Genomic DNA, 23,910 nt, shown 5'->3' on the forward strand with positions numbered 1-23,910 from the left:
GAAATAATATAAGAAACATTTTATAAATTTAACAAAATTTTAGAAAATTATTTTTATTTTGATCTATGTCGTGTGTTGTTTACTTTTTGCATGCTACTGACGTTTCCCAAATCTGCAAAATACTTTGCTATAATATATTTTCAGTAATAATATCATTAAAAATATCATTAAAAAATAATTACGTGAAAAAGTATTTGTGTTTGAGTTTTCAGTTAGAAAAAATATGCTTTGTAATTGTATGGAGACAATAAGAAGTAGATTTCTCAATTTTTTCCTGTAATATTACATATTTTATGGGAAGTTTCCACACTTCTTCAGTAGATCTTTTTCATTAATATTGAATTCGTATATTTTAAGGAAACAAATATTTATTGTAAGTATATTTATTATTGGAATTGAATTTTTTATTAGAATCAATTTTGTTTATCTTACTACAGTTGGTAGATTATAGAATATACTATAATTATGCTTTAATTTCTGAATCCTAACCTCACTTTTTCTTTTTCGAAATTTTTTATTTTATTTTCTTAATGTATTTTCGTAATTCATGTAAAAGAAATGGATCAAATTCGATAAATAATTTCAAAAAATATCTAAAACGAATAATTATAGTATAATCTTGAAATTTTCTTGAAATATTTCATCATAGAAAGTTGTAAAGGTTATAACACGTTGCAAGAATTAACCATGGTTAATTTATGCATAAATATTATTATGAAAAATCAAAATGTTACAAATTTTTTATATAATTATGTATAATTTAAATTGAAAAATGAAAACTTATTTGCTGATGATCTTAAATATTCTGTTAAATATTCAAACAGATCTAAATAAATTTTATAAATGTCAATAAATAGTAGTCTTCCTCTTAATATCAAAAAGGGTTAAACTATTAAATTTTCGAAGAAAAGAAACCCGGTTTTTTTTAAACTATGAAATTACCACGAATTCTAATACAAAACCTTAAATTTTTTTCTATTTCTGACAATAATTTCCTTTTAAATAACTTCATTTTTCAAGAACTATAATAAATAAAATTATCACTTATAAACTATTTAATAAATAATTTTACTCAAATATTTCAAAACTAATTAAATTTTAAAAGAGTTGCGTTTACAATTTTCATAAACAGATGAACTTCAAAAAAGTTTCAATTTAAAATTTTATAAAATTTCAATTTTCAATGAATTTAATTGAAAATATTAAAGAACTAAAAATTTTGAAAAATTTTATTAATTCAAATTCTACTGAAATTAGTTCAATTTAATAAAAAGTTGGCAAAATTTCAAGTATTTTCAAAAATTTTTCACAATTCAATGATTTTCAATATCTACTATCTTAATAAAATTTTCCAAAAGAATTAAATAATTTAAAAAAAATTTTGATAAAATTCTACGCAAACATTTAATTATTTTCATAAATAATGCAAACTTCACAGGAATTCAATTATTTACAATTTTTTTTATAAATTTATAGAAGAATTTTAGTGGAAAACGCACTTAAAAAATTGAAGTTCGAAGAAGTTATAAATATTCGCAGAAATTTAATTATTTTTAAAATTAATAAAATTCTTCGCAAAAATTCAATTATGTTCAAAAATTTTTAAAAATCCTTGTAATAATTCCAATTATCTTTATAAATACCTAATAAAATTCTTCTTCGAAAATCAATTATTTTTCAAAAATTTTAATAAAATTCTTGGAAACATTTCAATTATTTTTAAAATTTTTCCCCAATTTAATGATATTCAATTTTTTAAATAAAATTTTCCAAAAAAATACAATTATTTAAAATAATGTTGATAAAATTCTACGCAAAAATTTAATTATTTTCATACCTAATAAAAATTTTACAGGAATTCAATTACTTACAAATTTTTTTATAAATCTCTTTGCAATAAAATTCCATTAATTTTATAAAAAAGAATATTTTTTACAGAGGTTCTATTATTTCTATAAATAATAAAATTCTTTTTAGGAATTCAATTACTTTCATAAATAATATAATTTTTTTTAGGAATGCAATAATTTTTTATAAATAATCAAACTCATTGCAGAATTTCAATTATTTTTAATTTAATTTTAATCAAATTCCTCGAAAAATGTAATTATTCTTAAAAATTTTATCAAAATTCCTTGAAAGAATTTAATTATTTAAAAATTTAATTAAAGGAAGGAAGTAGTTAAAAATTTGTTAATAAAATTCTTTAAAAGAATTCAGTTTTGAGAAAAATTCAATCAATAATTTTTTTGTATTTAAATAATTGAATTCTCGTAGAATTTTTCTAATAAAAATTGATTTAAAAATGAATTTCAGTTAAAATTTTAGATCATAATTAATTGTTAAAAGCATTATAGCGTGAATTTTTAGAAAAAATTAAGTTTTGAAAAGTTTTCAAATTAAAGTCTTTGAAAATTTGTATTTTTCATACTTTAAACTAATATAATTCTCAAGAATTAATATTTTTGAAAAATTTTAATTGAATATTTTTTTTGAAATTATTTTAAGTTTTTATTTTCTAATATTGATTAGAATGATTTCCGAATAATCGAAATTTCGTAAAATTGTATTGTAAGCAAATGAATTTGAAAATTTTCAAAGAACTTTACCAAAAATTACTTATTGAACATAATTTATTTAAAGAAAAATTTTAGTTAAAAATTGTAGAGAATAATAATTGAATTTAAATGATAATGAAAATAATTTAGAAGAAGTTACAGTAACAATATTTTTATTATATCTATATAGAATAATGATTTTAATACTTGGTTAACATTAATTATTATAAATTGTTGAATTTGAAATTTTTGAAAATCTGAATTCCTATGAAAAAATAATAATGATTACATATTTATTTAGAAAAAATTTATTGTTGTTTTCGAATAATTTTACAATTAAAGAAATTCGTAAATAAATGTAATAAAATAATTTTTTTTTTATTATGATCATAATAATGATTTTTACAGTGGATCAGAATATTTTTTATGCTTAGAGATAAAGTCTGAAAATTAGGGAAAAATTAAATTTAATTGATAATAAAAAATTGAGGTTAATAATAACTATTGTTATTTTGTAATACAAAATTCAATTTTAAGAACTGTTTGTGTTAATGAGCTTTTTTCTATTTTTGTTAGTTTATTATTCTATGAATTGATTAAATCAATAATTGAATCAACATTTTTATTATTCATTTAAATTGATAAACATTTGTTATTTTTCAGATTTACAAATCATGTCTTCCCAAACAATCTTCCGGGGATGGAACAGATTATACACTTTAGTGACTCATCAAACAAAATATCCACTGGTGAAATTCGTTGGTGCAGGAATAATAACAGCAGGTATTGTAACATACAAGACATCAAATAATTCCGTATTTGCCGCTGAATTGCGAATAGACAGGGCTCGATTCAAAGCAAAACCAATCACTAAAGAAGAGGATTTAATAAAAAACAAAGATGACATGAGAACAAAAATGGAACTCCTCATTTTGAATATACAAGCGGAATTTTGCAATCAGCTGGAGAAGCAAGAAGATATGGGCGATATATTTGTAGTCGATCGATGGACAAGAGAAGAAGGTGGTGGTGGGATAACTTGCGTTTTACAAAATGGCAATATTTTCGAGAAAGCCGGTGTAAATGTTTCCGTGGTTTCGGGTACACTGCCACCAGGAGCCATTCAACAAATGCGAGCCAGAGGAAAGTCCTTAGCCGAGGGGTCGTTGCCATTCTTTGCCGCTGGAATAAGTGCAGTGATTCATCCACGAAATCCAATGGTGCCAACGATACATTTCAATTATCGATATTTCGAGGTTGAAAATAAAGACGGAACGAAGCAATGGTGGTTCGGAGGTGGAACTGATCTGACACCATATTATTTGAACGAAGAGGACGCAACACATTTTCACGAGACATTGAAGAGAGCTTGCGATAAACACGATTCTTCGTATTATGCGAAATTTAAGAAATGGTGCGACGAATATTTTTTCATACCTCACAGAGGTGAGAGTCGAGGTGTGGGTGGAATTTTCTTTGACGATTTAGACACTCCCAATCAGGAGGCGGCTTTTGAGTTTGTTAAATCGTGCGCTAAATCTGTCGTTCCATCGTATATACCGCTGGTTACGAAAAATAAGAATAAACCCTATGGATACGCTGAACGACAATGGCAATTGTTGAGAAGAGGACGTTACGTTGAATTTAATTTGATATACGATCGTGGCACGAAATTTGGATTGTACACACCGGGGGCACGATACGAAAGTATATTGATGTCTCTTCCCGCAACGGCGAAATGGGAGTATATGCACCAACCAAAACCTGACTCTAGCGAGGATAAATTATTACAAGTTTTAAAAAAACCTAAAGAATGGGTTAGAAAGTAAATAATAATTTTGTAATTATAGATTTTTTTATTGAAATAATTTTTGCTGAGAGAATTGCTATAGGGTTTTGGAGAATTTATTGTTATTCTAAGGAAATAGATATATTTATTTTTGAAATATCTTCGCAAAAATATTCAATTTTTTAAAGACATATTTAAGTGTCCTAATAGCATTCTTGTTCATTTTTTTGTATAAAAAGGAAATAGATACCTTGTTAAAAAAAACCTCTTTCACTTTGTTAAAACAACCGAACTGTTTTTTTCGTAATCTCGACATATTTTTTTACTACTTTATCAATATTGGCTAATGATAAATTGTGTTTAGATTTTATTGCAAATGTTCGATTGTATTAAATAAAATGTTACAGTTCGGATGTTTTGGTGAAGTAAAGTGAAAAAAAAAATTGTAAATGGTACATTTTATTAATTTTAATCTGAATTGATAGGAAAAATTGGAATTATTAAATTGTTTAAGAAAAGTTCTCGAATGTTTTGAAAAAAAAATTTATTTACAACATTTACCTCTAAAGTTGAATTTTACAAACGGAAAAATGTGCAAAAAAAGTACCACATTTTTTGTTTACAATGCAACTTATTTCGATTTTTATAGTGTGAAAAATAACTATACAGACAAGTCTTTCAAGTATTATTTATTATTAATTTTTTTTAAATAATTAAATTTTTAAAATATAGAAATATACCTATAATTAAAAGATTTGTGAATAATTGAAGTTTTGTAAAATTTAATTGAAAAGAAAATGATTTTGTCAAGTATTTTAATACACGAAGAGATAAATATATCAAATTTTGTAAAATTATTTTACAAGTTTGGGGAAAAAATGCAGCAAAGTGAAATTTTGATATAAAAAATGCTAAACTACAAAAAAATTTATGTGGAATTTAGTATAATTATATCAAATATCAAGAATATTTATTAAATTTTAATATAACTTTACTAAATTTCACATAAGTTTTTTTAAAGTTTAGCATTTTTTATATAAAAATTTCGCTTTGTCGCACTTTTTCCCCAATTTGTAAAATATTTTTACAATATTTAATAAAATATATTCTCTCTCTCTGTGTACAATTTTTTAAAATCAACTTTTGAAGAATTATAATTGCAAATTTGCAAATTTTGAAAATAATTGAATCGTGAATTTCGAAAAGGGCACAACTCTAAAAACCATAAGTGTCATTTTTACATAACAAATGACAGTAAAAATGACTCTTACGATTTTTAGAGTTGAGCCCTTTTCGAAATTCACGACTCAATTGAATTCTCAAAAATTTTACAGAAAAGTCTTCAAGTGTAAATTTAATAATGAAAAGTGAAAACTAATGAAAATCAGCTTATAAAAATTATATTAAAATATTTTAGACAAAAATTATACTTCTAGAATTTTTTCAAATTCAAATAATTATTATTTTCAATATTTTTAATAACACATTTCCGAAAATTCAAATACACAAAAAATAATAACATTAAAATTTGTTGAAACATTATTTGCATTTTGGAGAAAACAATCATATAATCAAAATTTTTAATAAAAATTCTTTTAAGAAAAATTCAGTTATTCTTGAAAAATTACATTACAACATTTTCTAAAAACTAATTCTTACAATTGTTTTATCATAATTTTTTAAGATTCAATTATTTTTGAAACAAAGTAAATTTAAATTCTTTTAAATTTGCTTTTCTAGACTTATTAAAATTTCGAAGAAATCATTTTCATATATTTATAATTAAAACTCTTCAAAAATTTGACTATTTTTTTTATATTTTTCAAAAATTCAATTAGTTTTAAAAACAGATTTATGATTGTACCAAATTTTAATTGTTTGAAATTTTTCCAACTGTATAAATATAATTAAAAAATTATTTTATCACTTACAGTCACAATTATTATAAAAATAGAATTTTTGTTTTAAAATAATTGAATTCTCGAAGAAATTTCAAAAAATTATTAAAAATAATTGATTTAAAGATGAAGTTTAGCTAAAAATTTTAGACAATAATTTAATTTTGGAAGAAGAAAAAGTTGTAATTTTTTGAAATTATTAAATTTCAGAAGGTTTTAAATTAAAATCTTAAAAATTTTTTTTTTCTGGAAAAATAAATGAGAAGTATTTTAATATTTATTTAACAGAATTATTGAAGTTTTAAATAATTGAATTTAAAAATCAGTGAAAGGGGGAAATCAGGGAAATACAAAATTCAATTTTTGTGACAACACTGAATTAAATTAACCACTTTTTCGATTTTTTTTTGTTTTTTTTAATTGACACTGCATTGTAAATAAAAATTGAGGCTATTTTGTAATTCCAATATTTATTAACAAACATTTTTTTTTATTAATTTTGAATTTTCTATTTAATAATTTACTTTCACATCAATTTATATTATAAGCATTTAAATTTCGTGCTTTGTGTCATTTTAAAAATAAGGCACATTTTTTGTGAATATTTCATTAATTTATTTATTTGTTTAGCTCACAATTCTTTGTATAATACATAATAAAATTTATATACATTTAAAAAATTTTTCATTAAATTTCACATTTACTATAAAAATAAAACATTTGTTTCTAAATCAAGTGTCGACATATTTAGCCCGACAGAAGTTTTTTATAAAATATTTTAATATTAGTAGGTATTAATTCCATATAATAAAAAGAAACACAATAATCTTTGCATTTTACCCATTTCTTAATTTTTATAAATCAATAAATTATCAAATTATTTGGAAACTTGAAATTATTGTAAATAAAAATTAATCAGTTGACAAATTTTAATAAAGTGAGTGACAATTAAAATTATAAATATTGTAAATATTTTTCAAAAGATCAAACTTGATTCTACTTTTGAATAAAAGAATAAAACAAAAATGATTGAAAAAAATTTGTGTTCATACAGGTATTTATTTTGCTGACAGAAAACAAATTTTAATACAAAAGCAATTTTCCTCATATTACGTTTTCTACTAAAAATTTATTTATTCTCAAATATATTTAAAATTATTATTATTTTACACTTTTCATTGCTTTAAAAATTTAAAATCGTTGATTCGCTGTTTTGAATTCCGCACACATTTGAGTCATTAGTTCACGAGTTGTAAGGCAGATGGCGGATCAATTTCGTTTCGGCAACTAAACAAAACAAGGGAAGTTCTGATATATTTTCTGAATGTTTAATTATCAAAAAGTTGGTTGTTGTCTTTTGAATACACAATTAAAGTTATTCTGTAGTGCTATAGTTTCGTCTAGATCCGTGCATTCATCATCATTATTCAAATTTTTGGTAAGATTATATATTTATTAGTAAAATACACCACTGACCATCAGCTTACCTAACCTATACGAACATCACACGATTGTACAGAGAATCCACGTTTTTATTTGTTTTTACCGGCAAATTGTTTAATTGTTGTGTTTCGTTGATTATATGTAAAATTTCGAGCAGTAACGTGTTTGCATTAGTTTTTATCACATTACACTACGCACTTTATATATTGCAACCACATGGTTGGCAGAAAATTATAACCTCTGAAAATTGCATTTTGCAAAATCTTTTGTTATTCATTGAATTGCAAAATTTTCTATTCAGCCAGGGAAACTAAAATTGGTCAGGAAAATCAGGGAACAAAGTCAAGAATTTTTATAAAAGGTATAGAAAAAAGTTAAATTTTTAGAATTCATAAAAAAAATTCTGAATTTTGGTTTGTTTTGTTTGCCTTATAAACTATGAAATTATACCACGAATTTTTTTTATTTCTGACAATAAGTTCTTGTTAAATAACCTAATTCTCGAAGAACTATAATAAAAACGAAAAGTTTTAATTTGTAATTTTATAAAATTTCAATTTTTAATGAATTTAATTAGAAATTTGAAAGAACTTAGATTTTTGAAAAATTTTAATACTTCAAATTCTTCTGAAATTAGTTAAATTTTTTAATATGTAAGATTTAATTAATTCATGAAAATAATGGATTTATAGAAGAATTTGAGATAAAATACTAAAAAAAATGAATTTTTGAGAAGTTACAAATGATTGCAGAAATTCAACTATTTTCAAAGGTAATAAAATTCTTCGCAGAAATTTAATTAGGTATGTTCTAAAATTAAAAAAAAATTCTTGTCAAAATGTCAATTATCTTTATAAATAATGAAATTCCTCTCTAAAATTCAATTACTTTCAAAAAATTTAATAAACTTCTTTGCAAAATTTCAATTATTTTCAAAAATTTTCAATATCTACTATTTTAATAAAATTTTCCATAAGAATTCAATTATTTAAAAAAAATGTTGATAACATTCTACGCAAACATTTAATTATTTTTAAAAATATGAAAACTTCTTTTTAGAAATTCAATTATTTTCATAAATAATAAAACTCATCGCAGAAATTCAATTATTTTCATAAATAATAAAACTCATCGCAGAATTTCAATTATTTTTAGTACAATTTTATTCGAATTCCTCGAAAAATTTAATTATTCTTAAAAATTTTATTAGAATTCGTCGAAAGAATCCAAATATTTAAAAATTTGTTCATAAAATTTTTTATGAGAATTCAATTTTAAGAAACATTTAATTATTCGCAATAAATTATTTATTTATTTTTGTATTTAAATAATTGAATTCACGTGAAATTTTTTTTATAAAAATTGATTTAAAAATGAATTTTATGTTAAAATTTTAGATAATATAATTGAATATAAAAAGCATTATAGCAAGAATTTTTAGAAATAATTGAATTTTGAAAACGTTTCAAATTAAAATCTTTTAAAATCGGAATTTTTAATACTTTTAACTAACAATTCTGTAAAATTAATTTTTTTTAAAAAGTTTAATTAAAGAATTTTCGAATAATTGAACTATAAACAAATAGAAATTCTCAAAGAACTTTTTCAAAAATTATTAAAAATTTAATTTTTATTTTAATTTAATTTAAAAAAAAATTAATTTTGAATCATTTTTCTAATTCAATTTTCGAAATATGCAATTAAAAAGATTTTAAATAATTGAAATTTTGTAAAATTTAATTGAAAATAATTAATTTTTTAAAGTATTTTGTTAGAATTTTTGAAAATCAACTTTTTAAGAATTTTAATTGCAAATTTTCAAAATAGTTGAATTATCAAAAATTTCATAAAAAATCTTTAAATAAACGTTAAGAATGAAAATGAATGAAAATTAGCTTCTAATTTTTTTAAATTCTGTATTTTCAGTACTTTTAATTACATATTTCCGAAAATTCAAATACTTACAAAAAATAATAACATTTTAAAATTATTTTTAACATTTTGGAGAAAAAAAGTCATGTTGAAAATTTTTTTATTAAAATTCATAAAAAATTAATTAGTTATTTAAAATTATACGAAAATTCTTTTAAAAAATTCAATCATTTTTATTTATATTTTTTAAAAGTTTAATTATTTTTAAGAGATTTTACCAAATTTCAATTGTTTAGGAATTTTTCAATTGTATATTTATTTATTTATTTATTTATTTGGTAGATAAACGGGTGAAAAATACCCTTTACATAATATAATATACATATAAGTAAAATCTAGAAACTAAAAATTAAACATCGGCCAGAACAGAAAATTGTAATTAAAAATTTTCATTTAAAACAATTGCTCGTAAAGCGGCGACAAATCTCTCCATTTTAATATCAAAAAAGTCAAGGCTACTAGGACAAAGATTCGCTTGCCTACAGAGTCTAGTAATAATAGAATTCTTCCCATAATTTGTTCTATGTTTTTTAATATAAAACAAATTATAGCCTCTTAAGACTCTAACCGGAGTATAAAAATTAACCTGAGAGAGAATTCTAGGACAGTACACGATGCCGTTTATAATTTTAAACAAAAAAAGCAAGTCATTATATCGAAACCTTGTGTGCACCTTAGGAATTTTTAACTGCGAACGTAAAGCATCATAGTTATGGGAAAAAAAATCGTAACCAATACCAAGTTGCCTAGCAACAAAGCGCAAAAAACGATTTTGAACTCTTTCAAGTCTAACAATGTGAATGAGGTAAAAAGGAGACCATATCACAGAAGCAAATTCAAGGATTGATAAAACAAAGGAATAATATAGAACTTTAAGGGAAACCAAACTTCTAAAATCCGATGCATTTCGTATAATGAAACCCAATAATCGAACAGCCTTGTTTACAACAACAGTAATATGGTTAGAGAAGGTCAAATCATCACTGAAGACAACTCCCAGATCTCTCACCTGGGTCACTCGAGTTAAAGAGAAATTATCAAGCTTGTAATCATGTTTAATAGTAACTTTTTTCTTAGAAAAAGAAATCACAGAACATTTATTAATATTAAAATGAAATTTACTACTAATACACCATTGATGTAGACGATCTAAGTCAGACTGAAAATTTATAAAATCATCATGAGAACCAATAGTCATATATAATTTCAGATCATCGGCAAAAAGTAAAAAAGAACAGAATTTAAACGCAGAATTTATGTCATTAATGAATAAAAGAAATAATAAGGGACCCAGGTGAGATCCTTGGGGGACACCAGAAGTTGCCGTAAACATCTCAGAGTAAACACCATCCACACGGACACATAGGCAATTGGCAATTAAGTAGCTTCGAAATTAAGTAGTATATATCCTGTAATTAAAAAACTATTATTTTTCTAAAATTATTTAATAATATTTTTAAAAAATTAATTGTAAGAATTTTGTTTATTATAATTTTTCGAAAATATTATACCTTAATAAACTTAAAAAAATATGGACAGTTACAATTATTATAAAAAATTGAATTTTTTGCATAGGTATTTCAAATAATTGAATTTTCGAAAAACTTTCGGAAAATTATTTAAAATAATTGATTTAGAGATAATGTTTAGTTAAAAATTGTCAAAAATAATTGAATTTAGGAACTTTCTGTTAAAGGAATTTTGTAAGGGAAATGTCAAAGAAATTGATAAACTGAAATTTGTGACCACTCTCTGTAAAAATTCTAGAAAATAATAATTGAATATTCGATTTTTATCGATTTAATAATAAATTTCAGTTAAAATTTTAGATAATAATTGAATATTAAAAGCATTAAGTATAACGTAAATTTTTAGAAATAATTAAATTTTGAAAAGGTTTCAAATTGAAATCTTTGAAAATCTGAATTTTCCATACTTTTAATTAAAAATTCTGTAGAATTAATTTTTGTTGAAAAAGTTTAATTGGGCTTTTTTTAAATTATTTGAAGTTTTTATTTTTTAAAATATATTTGCTTGAAGAATTTCCAAATAATGGAAATTTCGTAAAATTGAATTGTAAACAAATGAATTTGAAAATTCTAAAAGAACTTTTTCACAAATTATTAAAAATAATTGATTTAAAAAAGAATTTTAGTTAAAAATTGTAGAAAATAATAATTGAATTGAAATGATAATGAAAATAATTTAGAAGAAGTTGCAGTAACGATATTCTTATAATGCAAAATAATGATTTTACTACTCGTTTTCATTAATTATTATAAAACATGAAGAAATCGATTACTCCGAGTCGAAGACTCGGAGTTATCAATTTCTTCATGTTTTACAATAATATTCTTAAAAATTGTTGAAAATCTTAATTCCTATGAAAAAGTAATAATTATTAAATATTTATTAAAAAAAAGAAATTATTAATGTTTTCGATTCATTTTACAATTACAGAAATTCGTAAATAAATGTAATAGAACTTTTTTTTGGGTATCGAATCATTTTTAGAGTGAATCAGAATATTTTTTTTTATTTTGTACGATCCTCAAGTGTTTTGCTACTTCCGTTTTTATCCTACTTGCGTAAAACATTCTATAAATATATATATATATATTAAATTTTGCGAGTTAAAAACAAATTAAGTTTCTATTTTTATCTATTTCATCATAGGTAGGCAAAGGAAAGAAACTAAATGAATCTTTCTGTTCTATAATTTTTATATACTTTAATAACTTTAAAAACATGTTTGTTTTTCAAGGCTCGATTTTATTGGTGTCTATCCAAATGTTTTTTTATTGGTATTAAAACTTATCTCTTAAGTACTTGACATTTAATTACATACGAGATAAGCGTATTTTTTTAAACAAAAATTTCAAAGTTTCTTTAATTTCAAAACTGAATTTTATTACAATTTTTGTAATTTTGTAATTTAAAATTAACAATATTTGTATTTGTGCGGAATATTTTCTAATATTCAAATAACTGATATATGTATCGTGAAACATATTATTTTATTTATCGAAAAAAATGTACAAAGTTAGGGTGTAAAGTTTAACTCAATTTTAAAGGGACCTAGAAGCTTGATATATTACTTTCTGAATACTATAAGACATGCAGCACCGATTATACTATAAGTTTAATAAATCTTCTTCAAAGTATCGTCCCCCTTCTCTATAAAATGTTTAGTAAACAGTTTTGTAAAATGGGTCAATTTATGATAATACACTGTTCGGAGATGTTCTACTTTTAAAAAAATCTCGTCAGTCAATTCTAAAAAGTTTGTACTTTTCAATCTATAATCTAAAAACTCCTCGAAAGCTGCATTAAAAATGAAAATATGGATCATTTTTTTAAAAGTGGTGATATTATTTTTTAATTCCTGTTTTACAGTAAAAAAACACTTTTTTTTCTACTTTTTCCACATATATTTTTAATATCAAAGTTGAAAATTATAGGCTTCAAACTAATCAAGTTTTAGTTTTTAGTTTTTTTATTTACTACTCTTTTTACGTTATGCTACTATTTGGGTACTTTTTTTAGATTTCAGCCACTAAAAGATACTTTTTCTGTTTTTTTTTGTGAGAATTTCCACTACTTTAAATTGGCTAATACTAGAAATCAAAAAACTATTCTCAAAAATTATAATCAAATTCTTTAAAACGATTCAATTATTTTCAAAAAATATTTGAAATTCAATTATTTTCATAAAATTTCGCAAAAGAATTCAATTATTTAAAAAAAAATTAATAAAATTCATCCAAAATTCAATTATTTTCATAAATAATAAAATTTCCGCAGGAATTCAATTAATTTAGAATAGCATCTTCAAAAAAAATTTCGAAAAAATCAATTATTTGACAAAATTTGTATACAATTCTTCTTTTTTTTATAGAAATTCAATTATTTTCATAAATTAAATAATAAAACTCATCGAAGAATTTCAATTATTTTTAATACTATTTTAAATTAATTAATCGAAAAATTTAATTATTTTCACAAATAAAGTTTTCCACAAGAATTCAATTATTTAAAATAAAATTTTTCACAGAAATTTAATTCTTTTTAAACATTTTAATAAAAATTTTCGCAATAATTCAATTATCTTTATAAATAATAAAATTCTTCTCAAGAATTCAATTATTTTAGAAAATTTTAATAAAACTCTTTGTAACTCTATTCAATTATTTTCATATATAATAAAATTCATCGCAGGATTTCAATTATTTTTAATTCAATTTTAGAGAAATTGCTCAAAAAATGTAATTATTCTTAAAAATTTAGTTTCAATTCCTCGAAAAAATCAATTATTTAAAAAAATGTTTTTTTTATTTCTTTGAATAAGAATTCAAATATTTACATAAATTTTAGAATTTTTCATAGGAATTCAATTATTTAAAAATATTTTATTAAAATTGTTCGAAAGAAATCAATTATTTTAAATATACAATTTTAATTAAATTTTTTTGAAATAATTCAATTATTCTTTTAGATTTTAATAAAATTCTTCCCAAGAATTCAATTATTTACATAAAAAATTCTTCGAAAGAATTCAATTATTAAAGATAAATAACAAAATTATTCGCAAAAATTCAATTTTCTTGAGGCATTTTAATAAAATTCTTTGTAAGATTCAATTATTTTCATATAAATAACTATATTCATCACAAGAATTCAATTATTTTTAAAAGTGATAAATTTCTTCTCGGAAATTTAATTATATTAAAAAATTCTAATAAAATCGTTCGCAAGAATTTAATTATTGTCAAAATATTTTAATTGAATTCTTTGTAAAATGTAATTTTTTTTTTAAATTTTTCACAATTCAATGATTTTCAATATCTACTATTTTCATAAAATTTCCAAACAGGATTCAATTATTTTCATGAATAATAAAAATTTCTCAGAAATTCAATTATTTAAATTAGAATTTCTATAAAGTTAGTCGAAAGAAATCAATTATTTAAAAATTTCAAAAAATTAAATTATCAAGAATTAAATTATTTTTATATTAATATTTAAATTCCTTAATGAATAATAAAATTCGTTGCAGATATTTAATTTATTATCAGGATAAAAAAGAAGTAAATTTTTCTGATGAAAATTAGGAAAAAGTCAGGAAAATAAAATATAGAATGTAATTTTTGTCAGTTTTTGGTCAAGTTTAATTTTTCGATAGCTACTTTTTGACTACTTTTTTTAGTTTGAAAGCTACTTACTTTTTGTTATTTTTTTAAACTTAATTATTAAGTGCGAAGTCTGAAATTAGTTTAAAAAAATATATTTAACTATTTAAACGAAAATAATATTTATCATCTTTTGGACCTAGAGACGGAAAAAATTGAAATAAAAACAGAACTAAATTTGATTAGCTCTACATAAAATTGATATGGATGATTATAATATTTGAAAGTGTTTTATTGTTTAGTAAATAACGAGGCTTTGAAGATGAATATAGAAAATCACTCGTGCCAATATATACACACGGGTAGGAAAATATCAAATTACGATTTTATTGCATTCGCAAATTCGCGAAATAGTTAATGGTCTTGGAGAAATGGGTTAAAAAGCATAATTTTCAGTAAAGGAAATTATAATCCATAATTTCTGAATGTTGAAATGAATGAAATTTTTAATCGAAATCGAATAGAAATTAAATATTTAATTTTAAATTTCATTCAGAAATGGAAAAAAAATTAAATTTTTAGAAGTTTTATAATTTATTTTTTCGATTTTTGGATTATGCGTAAAAGCTGATAGAAAAAACGCAAAAATAATTTATTAAATAATTGTGGAAGGATAAAAACATTTATTTATTTTTGATACATTTCTCAATATTTTGAAAAAATATTAATTATTTCAACAATATAAAAATGAAAAATTGTTTCATTATTTTATTAATGATAAATTTTTAACGATCAAAGGAAGGTAAAAAAATTATTAATAATGAAAATTAAAAAATTAAAACAGTTTTTTTTATAAATTATTTGTTATGCTTGTAAATTTGGTTTTAAAATGATGAACCCGAAGGTGATGAAATTCACGCTTATGTACCACGTATGTTTAATGTTTAATCAAATTTTCGAACATTCAAATCCATCTCAAAGTCATGTCTGTATTCCGTAATTACTTATCTCAAGTTAATTTCCGTTATGGAATTGCATGTTGGCATTTACTTACGTCTTTCACTTTGATATGAAGTACCTTTGACGACACTGAGGGCATCGTACCTCAGGATGCTACATATAAAGTATATCGCTATCGAGCACTTAATATCGGCTTATTTAGTTATATTATTAATTGGAACACGTTTTAATTGAATTCAAATGATTCAAAGTTAGTTTTAAAAAATTAATCCAAAAATTCATTTTCAAAAAAAGTTTTTAAAAAAAAACTGACCGATAAATAAATAAAAGATTTCCTTTGTTTTACAAATGAGGCTCCAGATTATGACTTTTTCGACTTTTTTCGACTATTTACAAATAATGCGACTTTTATCGACTTATATTAAAAAATTGCAACTTTTTCGACTTTCTTTACAATTTTTGCGACAAAATACCATATTTTTAGTATAAAATGCAAATTATTTCGATTTTTATAGTGTGAAAAGCATAACTATAGACAAATCTTTAAAAATTTATTTTTGAATAATTTTTTTAATTAAATTTTGGAAAAAAAAATAATTTTTTCAAGTATTTTATTACAATTTTTAAAAATTAACTTTTCAAGAATTTTAATTGAAAATTTTGGAAATAATTGAATTCTCAAAAATTTTAATGAATAATTTTCAAGTGTGTGAATTTAGTAAAAATGAAAATTAATGAAAATTCGATTCTAAAAATAAATATTAAAATAGTTTTGAAAAAAGTAATTCTCTGAATTATTTCGGTTCTAATTTTTTAAAATTCAATTATTTTCAAAATTTTCGATATTCAATGTTTTCAATATTTCCGAAAATTCAAATACACACACAAAATAATAAAATTAACATTTTTTAGAATTATTTTTAACATTTTGGAGAAAATAATCATATTCAAAATTTTTAATTAAAATTCTTCAAAAAATTAGTTTTTTTTTAAATTGTACAAAAATTCTTCAATTATTTTCAAAAAATTACATTCTAATTCTTAGAATTAGAACTAATTCTTAGAATATTGTTTTATAATAATTTTTTAAGATTCAATTACCTTCGAACAAAGTAAATTAAAATTTTAAAAATTGACTATTATTTCAGAATTTTTGAAAAATCATTTATAATTAAAATTCTTAAAAAATTTGAATATGTTTTAAATATTTTTTAAAAACTCAATTATTTTTCAAAGATTTTACTAAATTTAAATTATTTTTTAAAAGATTTTACCAAATTTCAATTTTTTGGACATTTTTTAATTGTATTTAATTGTAAAACTATATTGTCTTTCAAAAATTATTTAGAAATATTTTTAAAAAGTTAATTTTACGATTTTCTTTATTAAAATTTTTGAAAATAGTCTACCTTAATATCTTTAAAAAGAAAAATGGACGGTTTCAATTATTATAAAAAAATAAATTAAAAATATTTAAAAAATATTTATTTAGCAAAATTATACAAGTTTTGATTAATTGAATTTAGAAATCATTAAAGAATCAGAGAAATACAAAATAAAATTTTTGTCACAACACTAAATTAAATAAACGACTTTTTCGACTTTTTTTCTATTTTTAATCGACTAAAGCGACCTTTTTTGCTCGTTAAAGTCAATGCGAGGCCTGCAAATGAAATGCTTTTATTACAAAAAGATTAATTGTAAATTGTTTAAAACGTTTAAAGTAAAAATAATAATTTATTAATAATTAAAAACATGTACTTTTAATTGTAATTACAGAACCGGAGTGCATTGTGTGAAATAAAAAGAAGAAAAATGGTTGAAACGAACAGTGTAATAAATTCCACCGACGGACAAACGCAGTTTGGCAACTCTCGTCAATTGGATCCATCGGATAGCATTTTTGTCTTCAAGGAAACCAATTCGGACTACGAAGAACCAGCATCAGATGAAGAGGTAAGTTTTTCTTCTTCTTTCGATTCTTAGGTATTCTGAGAATCTTTAGTTAGATTTTTTATTTATGTCAACTCATTATGCAACGTATTTAATAATAATAATAATAGTTTATTGGTTGCCCAAGACAACAAGTGAAATAGATTACTAGAAAAAGTCTCAGCGCGACTCTAAAAATATATTTATTTTGGAAAAAACTTATTCTTTCGACATTTTGAAAATATCAATAGAATTGATTGCACCAGAACTTATAAAATTTTCTGGAAATTAAAAAACATTGAACGATTTGTCTTTAAAACTGCCGAAGTTATGACCCTTAAAGTAACCTTTTCACGATTTAAACCTATAACAACATTATTATTATTATTATTTATTTTCATAAAAAACGTGTTTATTATATTATTTTCAAAATATCGAAAAAAAGGGTTTTTCAAAATGGGCCCAAGCTTTTTTTTTTGTTGGACTGAAAATTTCAGGCCTCGGATATACCTATTGAATTTTTCCACTTTTTTTTTTGCTATTTTCGAAAAATGCGATTTTTTCGAATTATTTTCAAAAATTACAATAAAATACAGCATTTTTAGTATAAAATACAACTTATTAAAATTTTTATAGTGAGAAAAATAACTATAGACAAATCTTTCAAAATCTATTTTTGAATCACTTTTCTAATTATGTAAATTTTCGAAATATACAATTAAAAAGATTTTCTATTATACAAATTTTGTTAAATTTAATTCAAAATAATTGACTTTTTGCAAGTATTTTATTACAATTTTTGAAAATCAACTTTTGAAGAATTTAAATTGCAAATTTCGAAATTAATAATAAATTCTCAAAAATTTCAATGAAAAATCTTCAAGTGTAAATTTAAAAATGAAAATAAGCTTTTAAAAATTTAAATTATAATATTTTAGATAAAAATTATTCTTATAGAATTTTTTCATTCTTTTTTTTAAAAAATTCATTTATTTTCAATTACATATTTCTAAAAATTCAAATACACACCAAAAGTTATAACATTAAAAATTTTTAGAAACTTTTTTCGCTTTTTGGAAAAAACAATCATGTTTAAAATTTTGCATTAAAATTCTTTAAAAAAATTAGTTTTTTTTAATTATACAAAAATTCTTTTAAGAAATTCAATTATTGTCGAAAAATTACATTACAATATTTTTAAAAAACTAATTCTTAAAATTGTTTTACCATAATTTTTTAAGATTCAATAAATTATCTTCGAACAAAGTAAATATAAATGTTTTAAAATTTACTTTTTTAGACTTATTAAAATGTCGGAGAAATATCATGTTCATATCTATCTATTATTAAAATTATTTAAAAATTTCATCATTTTTTGTATATTTTTCAAAAGTTCAATTATATTTAAAAGATTTCAACTTTATTTCAATTATTTGGAATTTTTTCAATGTGTATAATTGAAAAACTATTATCTTTTAAACATTATTTAAAATTATTTGAAAAAAAATTAATTTTAAGAATTTCTTTATTAAAAATTTTTGAAAATATTATACCTTAATAGGTTTTAAAAAATAAACAGTTACAGTTGTAATTGTAAAAAATTGAATTTTTGTATTAAAATAATTGATTTAAAAATGAAGTTTAGTTAAAAATTGAGCAAAGTAATTGAATTTTTAGAAATTATTAAATTTCAAAAGGTTTTAAATTGAAATTTTTTTAATTTTATTTCTCGTGGAAGAACAAGTAAGAAGAATTAAAATATTTATTTAACAAAATTATTCAAGTTTTGAATAATTTAATTTAGAAATCAATGAAAGGTCAGGGAAATACAAAATAAAATGTTTGTCATAACACTGAATTAAATAAACGACCTTTTCGACATTTTTATATTTTTAATCGACTAAAGCGACTTTTTTTGTGCATTTTTCGATCCGACGCGATATAATATTAAAGTCGATACCTTGATAGTTTTTTACTCATTCTGTTAATTTAATTTAAAATGTTGAAGATCTTTTTTCTCATTTTAAACTTGCGTTAAAGAAATTATTATATAAAATCATTCCTTACGAGTTTTTTTTCTGTATTTACCACCAAGTAGTTAATTACATTTTATTAAAACTGACACGTTTTCATATTTTGTATATTTTGTTGTTACAAAACTTTTTTTTTGTAGCAGCTATTATTCACTCATAAAATGTCTTATTTATTATCACTTTACTGAATGGAAGTAAAATAATTTTCAACTAGAAGATTAAATAACAATTGTAATGTTAAATAATATTCTTTACTGATTTGCGAACTTAAACAATGTATCAAAAATTATTTTAAAAAGTCGTTTTTATTTTACTTTTTTTGAAGAAAAATTTAATATTAAATTACTAAAATTTTTTAATTTTATCACTTTAATAACTTTTTAATTTCTTCAATAAGTTGAAAATGAATGAATCACTGTTTTTCTGAAATTTAAAAATTTTTTAATTAAAAAAGTTGTAGCTTATTTTACATAAAAATGTATTCAAATAATGTAAAAATTTTTTAAATTATACTTGCATAAAATTAAAATATCACGCCACCCATGGCTTCACACGAATTTGACTCAGCGTTACAGGTCATTGGATAGCAACAATTTTCGGCTAGACCCTTTTGACAATAACCTCCCATCGGCATACAACCTTGACCGTTTATTGAAAACATTAACAAACTTATAATTACAATGGAAAATATAATTTTTGTTAAACAATACATTTCTTAGTGTAATGTGTATGTATAAAGAGACAGAGAGTGATATATCCGTGCTGTGCAACAGTTACTTTGCTGATGTCTTATGTTAGTAAGGCATTAAAAGTCATTTTTGGGTATAATTCTTTTAGCTATGACGAAAATACGACTCTAATGAGTTTATATTTAGTTGAAAATATGAACAGAAAAGTTTACACAGATTAGTTTATCGAGTTTATATTTAGTGTACATAAAATATTTACGATTTTCAAAAGAAAGGCAATGGATGGTTGAAAAAACCATTCATTGTTATCTCGGATTTTAAAATTGGGTTGTATAGATAATTATATAAATTGAAAGAATTTAAAAAAAATTTCATTGTACACTTGTAATTAATAAAAATATTGAGTTAAATTTAAAAAAATTTAATTTATTCAAATTAAAAACTTACAGAATAATTAAAAAATTATTCTATTTTTGACTAAACACTCTTTATAGAGATGTGTAAAAATTTTAATATTTTAAAATGTTTGACGAATTGTATATATTAATTTTTTTTATTCCAAAATTCAATTATTATTTTCATAAATAATAAAATTCATCGCAGGATTTCAATTAATTTTTTTTAACACAATTTTACAAGAATTGCTCGAAAAATGTAATTATTCTTAAAAATTTAATTTCAATTCCTTTAAAAAATCAATTATTTAAAAAAGGTTGTTTTCAAATTATTTGTAAGAATTCAATTATTTACAAAAATATTAGAATTTTTCACAGGAATTCAATTATTTTCAAATTTAATAAAATTGCTCGAAAGAAATCAATTATTTTTAATACAATTTTAATTAAATTTTTTTGAAATAATTCAATTATTCTTTTAAATTTTAATAAAATTCTTCCCAAGAATTCAATTATTTACATAAATAATTCTTCGAAAGAATTCAATTATATATGTCGATAAATAACAAAATTATTCCCGAAAATGCAATTATTTTAAGGCATTTTATAAAATTCTTTGCAAAATTCAATTGTTCTCTTAAAATAACAATATTCATCACAATTATAATTATATTATTATTGAATTATAATTCAATTATTTTTTAATAAATTCAATAAAATACTACAGAGACATTCAATTATTCTCATAAAAAGTTTAATAGAATTCTTTGTAAAAATTAACTATTTTTAAAAACTTTTCGTAATTCAATGATTTTCAATATAAACTTTTTTTTATGAAATTTCCAAACAGAATTCAATTATTTAAAAAATTTTTTGTAAAAATCTTCATAAGAATTCAATTTTTTCATGAATAATAAAATTCGTTGCAGGAATTCAATATTTATTAGCAGGATAAAGAAGTAGTAAATATTTTTGATGAAAATTAGGAAAAAGTCAGAAAAATAAAATATAGAATGGAATTTTTGTCAGTTTTGTTGCTATACTTTTTTAAAATTAATTATCGAGTGCGAAGTTTGTATTGACGAATTATTATTTATGCCTTTGGAAAATATATTCTTCATATATAGGTCCAATCAGGAGTTGACAACCCTTGTGGTTAATTATTTATAATAATAATAATAATAATTACAAGCTTTTTTAAAAAAGAAGAAAATGTGTTGAAATTCAGTGCGGGTAAAATATAAAAATATATTTTGCATAAATTAGCACTGAATTCAGTATATCGTATTCGTACGAGTGGTGCATTGCTTTGAAACACACTGAATAAATATAGTGATCAAAACTTTACAGACTCCACGGAAATGAAGTAACTTTTCATTGAAATAAAGTTTGATAGACAGACAAATATTGATCATTTGTTTGTCTTTCATCTTTTGGGTAGTAATAAAATTATAAATGTTTGTGATTTCCGTTTTAAGGGAGGATTTTTCCAGATATATAATTTTTTTCTGTTTTCCTCGTTTTGCATTAAAAAATATATATTTTCCACTTCATTTCTATTTTTATTTCTTTTGGAATTTTTTTTAACTCTTGTATTTCTGTTGACACAATTTATACTCGCGTTTAATTTTCTTAATATTTCGCATAGCTCTTAAATAAATAAATATATGTTTGTATGTGTGTCGTATATAGTACTCATTCTGATAAAAATGACCATTGTGTATAGGGGAACGTGGAACGCGAGTCTTTTGTGGTCGTTTTCTTTGTCGTGTTCAGGAAATAGAGTAATTTTTTATCAACACTCTTTCCCTCTGAGTCTCACCAAATCAGGAGGCCATATCAGTCTTTCCTAAAAGACATCCATGCATCTTTGAAACTAGATCTACTTTTCTTTACTTTTCCAAATTCATTTCTTCTTACTTGCGACAAATTTGCCAGATATCGAATCTTGAGAATGACATGATGCATAAAATATTCACTTTCCCCTACCCCCTTAATATTAATTAAAATAGTAACGAAAATGAAATTTTCTATAGAAAAACACGATTATTCGCATGTAATAAAGAAAGTTAAATTTCAAGCCTTTCGAAAGACAAATACAGAATATATACAATGTGATTAATATGCATTTTATCACGTGATTTTATTAATGCAAAATTTAAGTAGGAAAATATTCTTGTTGATAAACGAAATAAAGTTTATGAAGTATAAAAATTAGCATATCGTCAAGATTCTATGGTTCGTTAATATGTACCGTTTATAATTATAAAAAGTAATTTATAATAATTGTATGTGTCAAGGATATTGTCAAGGAAAATATAATTTTGTATCAGGGGAAATAGAGAATTCAATAATTTGAAATTAGTTTAAAAAATCATAATAATAACAGGGTTGCCACAGGTCAGGGAATTCAGATAAAAGTCAGGGATTTTTATTAAAAGTACTGGAAAAAATTAAATGTTTAGAATTTATAAGACAATTCTAAATTTTTGTGTCTTTTTGTTTGCCTTATAAACTATAAAAATTACCACGAATTCTAAAACAAAACCTTCGATTTTTACTATTTCTGACAATAATTTATTTTAAAAAATTTAATTCTATTGAAGAACTGCTATAAAGTTATTACTTATATAAACCATTTAATAAAGTATTTCTTTTAAAAATTTTGATTTCAATTCTGTTGAAATTAGTTTCAATTTTTAAAATTTTAACGCAATTTACTGAAAGAATTTAACTATTTTAAAAAATATCAAAATTCTTTCCAAAAATTCAATTATTTTCAAAAAATCTAAAAAAAAATGGTCAATATTTCAATTATCTTTATAAATAGCAAAAAAATTTCGCCAAAATTCAATTATTATTTTCAGGAATTTTAATAAAATTCATTAAAAAATTAAATTATTTTCATAACTAACAATATTCATCACAAGAATTCAATTATTTTCAAAAAATTTAATAAAATTCATGGCTAAATTTCAATTATTTTCAAAAATTTTTCTTAATTCAATGATTTTTTATATTTTATGTACATTTTTAATAAAATTTTCTAAAAGAATTCAATTATTAAACAAAAATTTTGATAAAATTCTACACGAAGATTCAATTATTTTCCAAAAAAATAAAAATTTCACAGGAATTCAATTACTTAAAAT

At 21.4% G+C, this 23,910-nt stretch overlaps 2 protein-coding genes and 1 long non-coding RNA gene across 3 annotated transcripts in view; 2 read left to right on the plus strand and 1 right to left on the minus strand.

The window, feature by feature from the left end:
• Positions 1–88: 88 nt before the first annotated feature.
• On the plus strand, positions 89–4,508 carry LOC122498804 (oxygen-dependent coproporphyrinogen-III oxidase). Its single transcript, XM_043606719.1, has 2 exons — positions 89–373; positions 3,222–4,508. Exon 2 carries the CDS (start codon positions 3,233–3,235, stop codon positions 4,385–4,387), a length of 1,155 nt encoding a protein of 384 aa, XP_043462654.1. The 5' UTR covers positions 89–373; positions 3,222–3,232; the 3' UTR covers positions 4,388–4,508.
• A 3,006-nt stretch (positions 4,509–7,514) lies between these two features.
• Positions 7,515–23,910, plus strand: part of LOC122498765 (RNA pseudouridylate synthase domain-containing protein 2-like) — a 486,414-nt gene continuing 470,018 nt past the window's right edge. Inside the window, exons 1-2 of the mRNA XM_043606677.1 lie at positions 7,515–7,683; positions 17,489–17,665. Of these exons, the coding sequence (XP_043462612.1) occupies positions 7,570–7,683; positions 17,489–17,665 (291 nt within the window). The 5' untranslated portion in view covers positions 7,515–7,569. The remainder of the gene's footprint in view (positions 7,684–17,488; positions 17,666–23,910) is intronic.
• LOC122498770 lies at positions 20,192–20,535 on the minus strand. Its single transcript, XR_006301255.1, has 2 exons — positions 20,385–20,535; positions 20,192–20,313 (listed from the first exon to the last, which is right to left on the minus strand). It is a non-coding gene; the product is annotated as an uncharacterized LOC122498770 (long non-coding RNA).

This window comes from Leptopilina heterotoma, unplaced genomic scaffold (assembly GCF_015476425.1).
Source record: "Leptopilina heterotoma isolate Lh14 unplaced genomic scaffold, ASM1547642v1 Lhet_16, whole genome shotgun sequence".
NCBI classification, from domain to species: domain Eukaryota; kingdom Metazoa; phylum Arthropoda; class Insecta; order Hymenoptera; family Figitidae; genus Leptopilina; species Leptopilina heterotoma.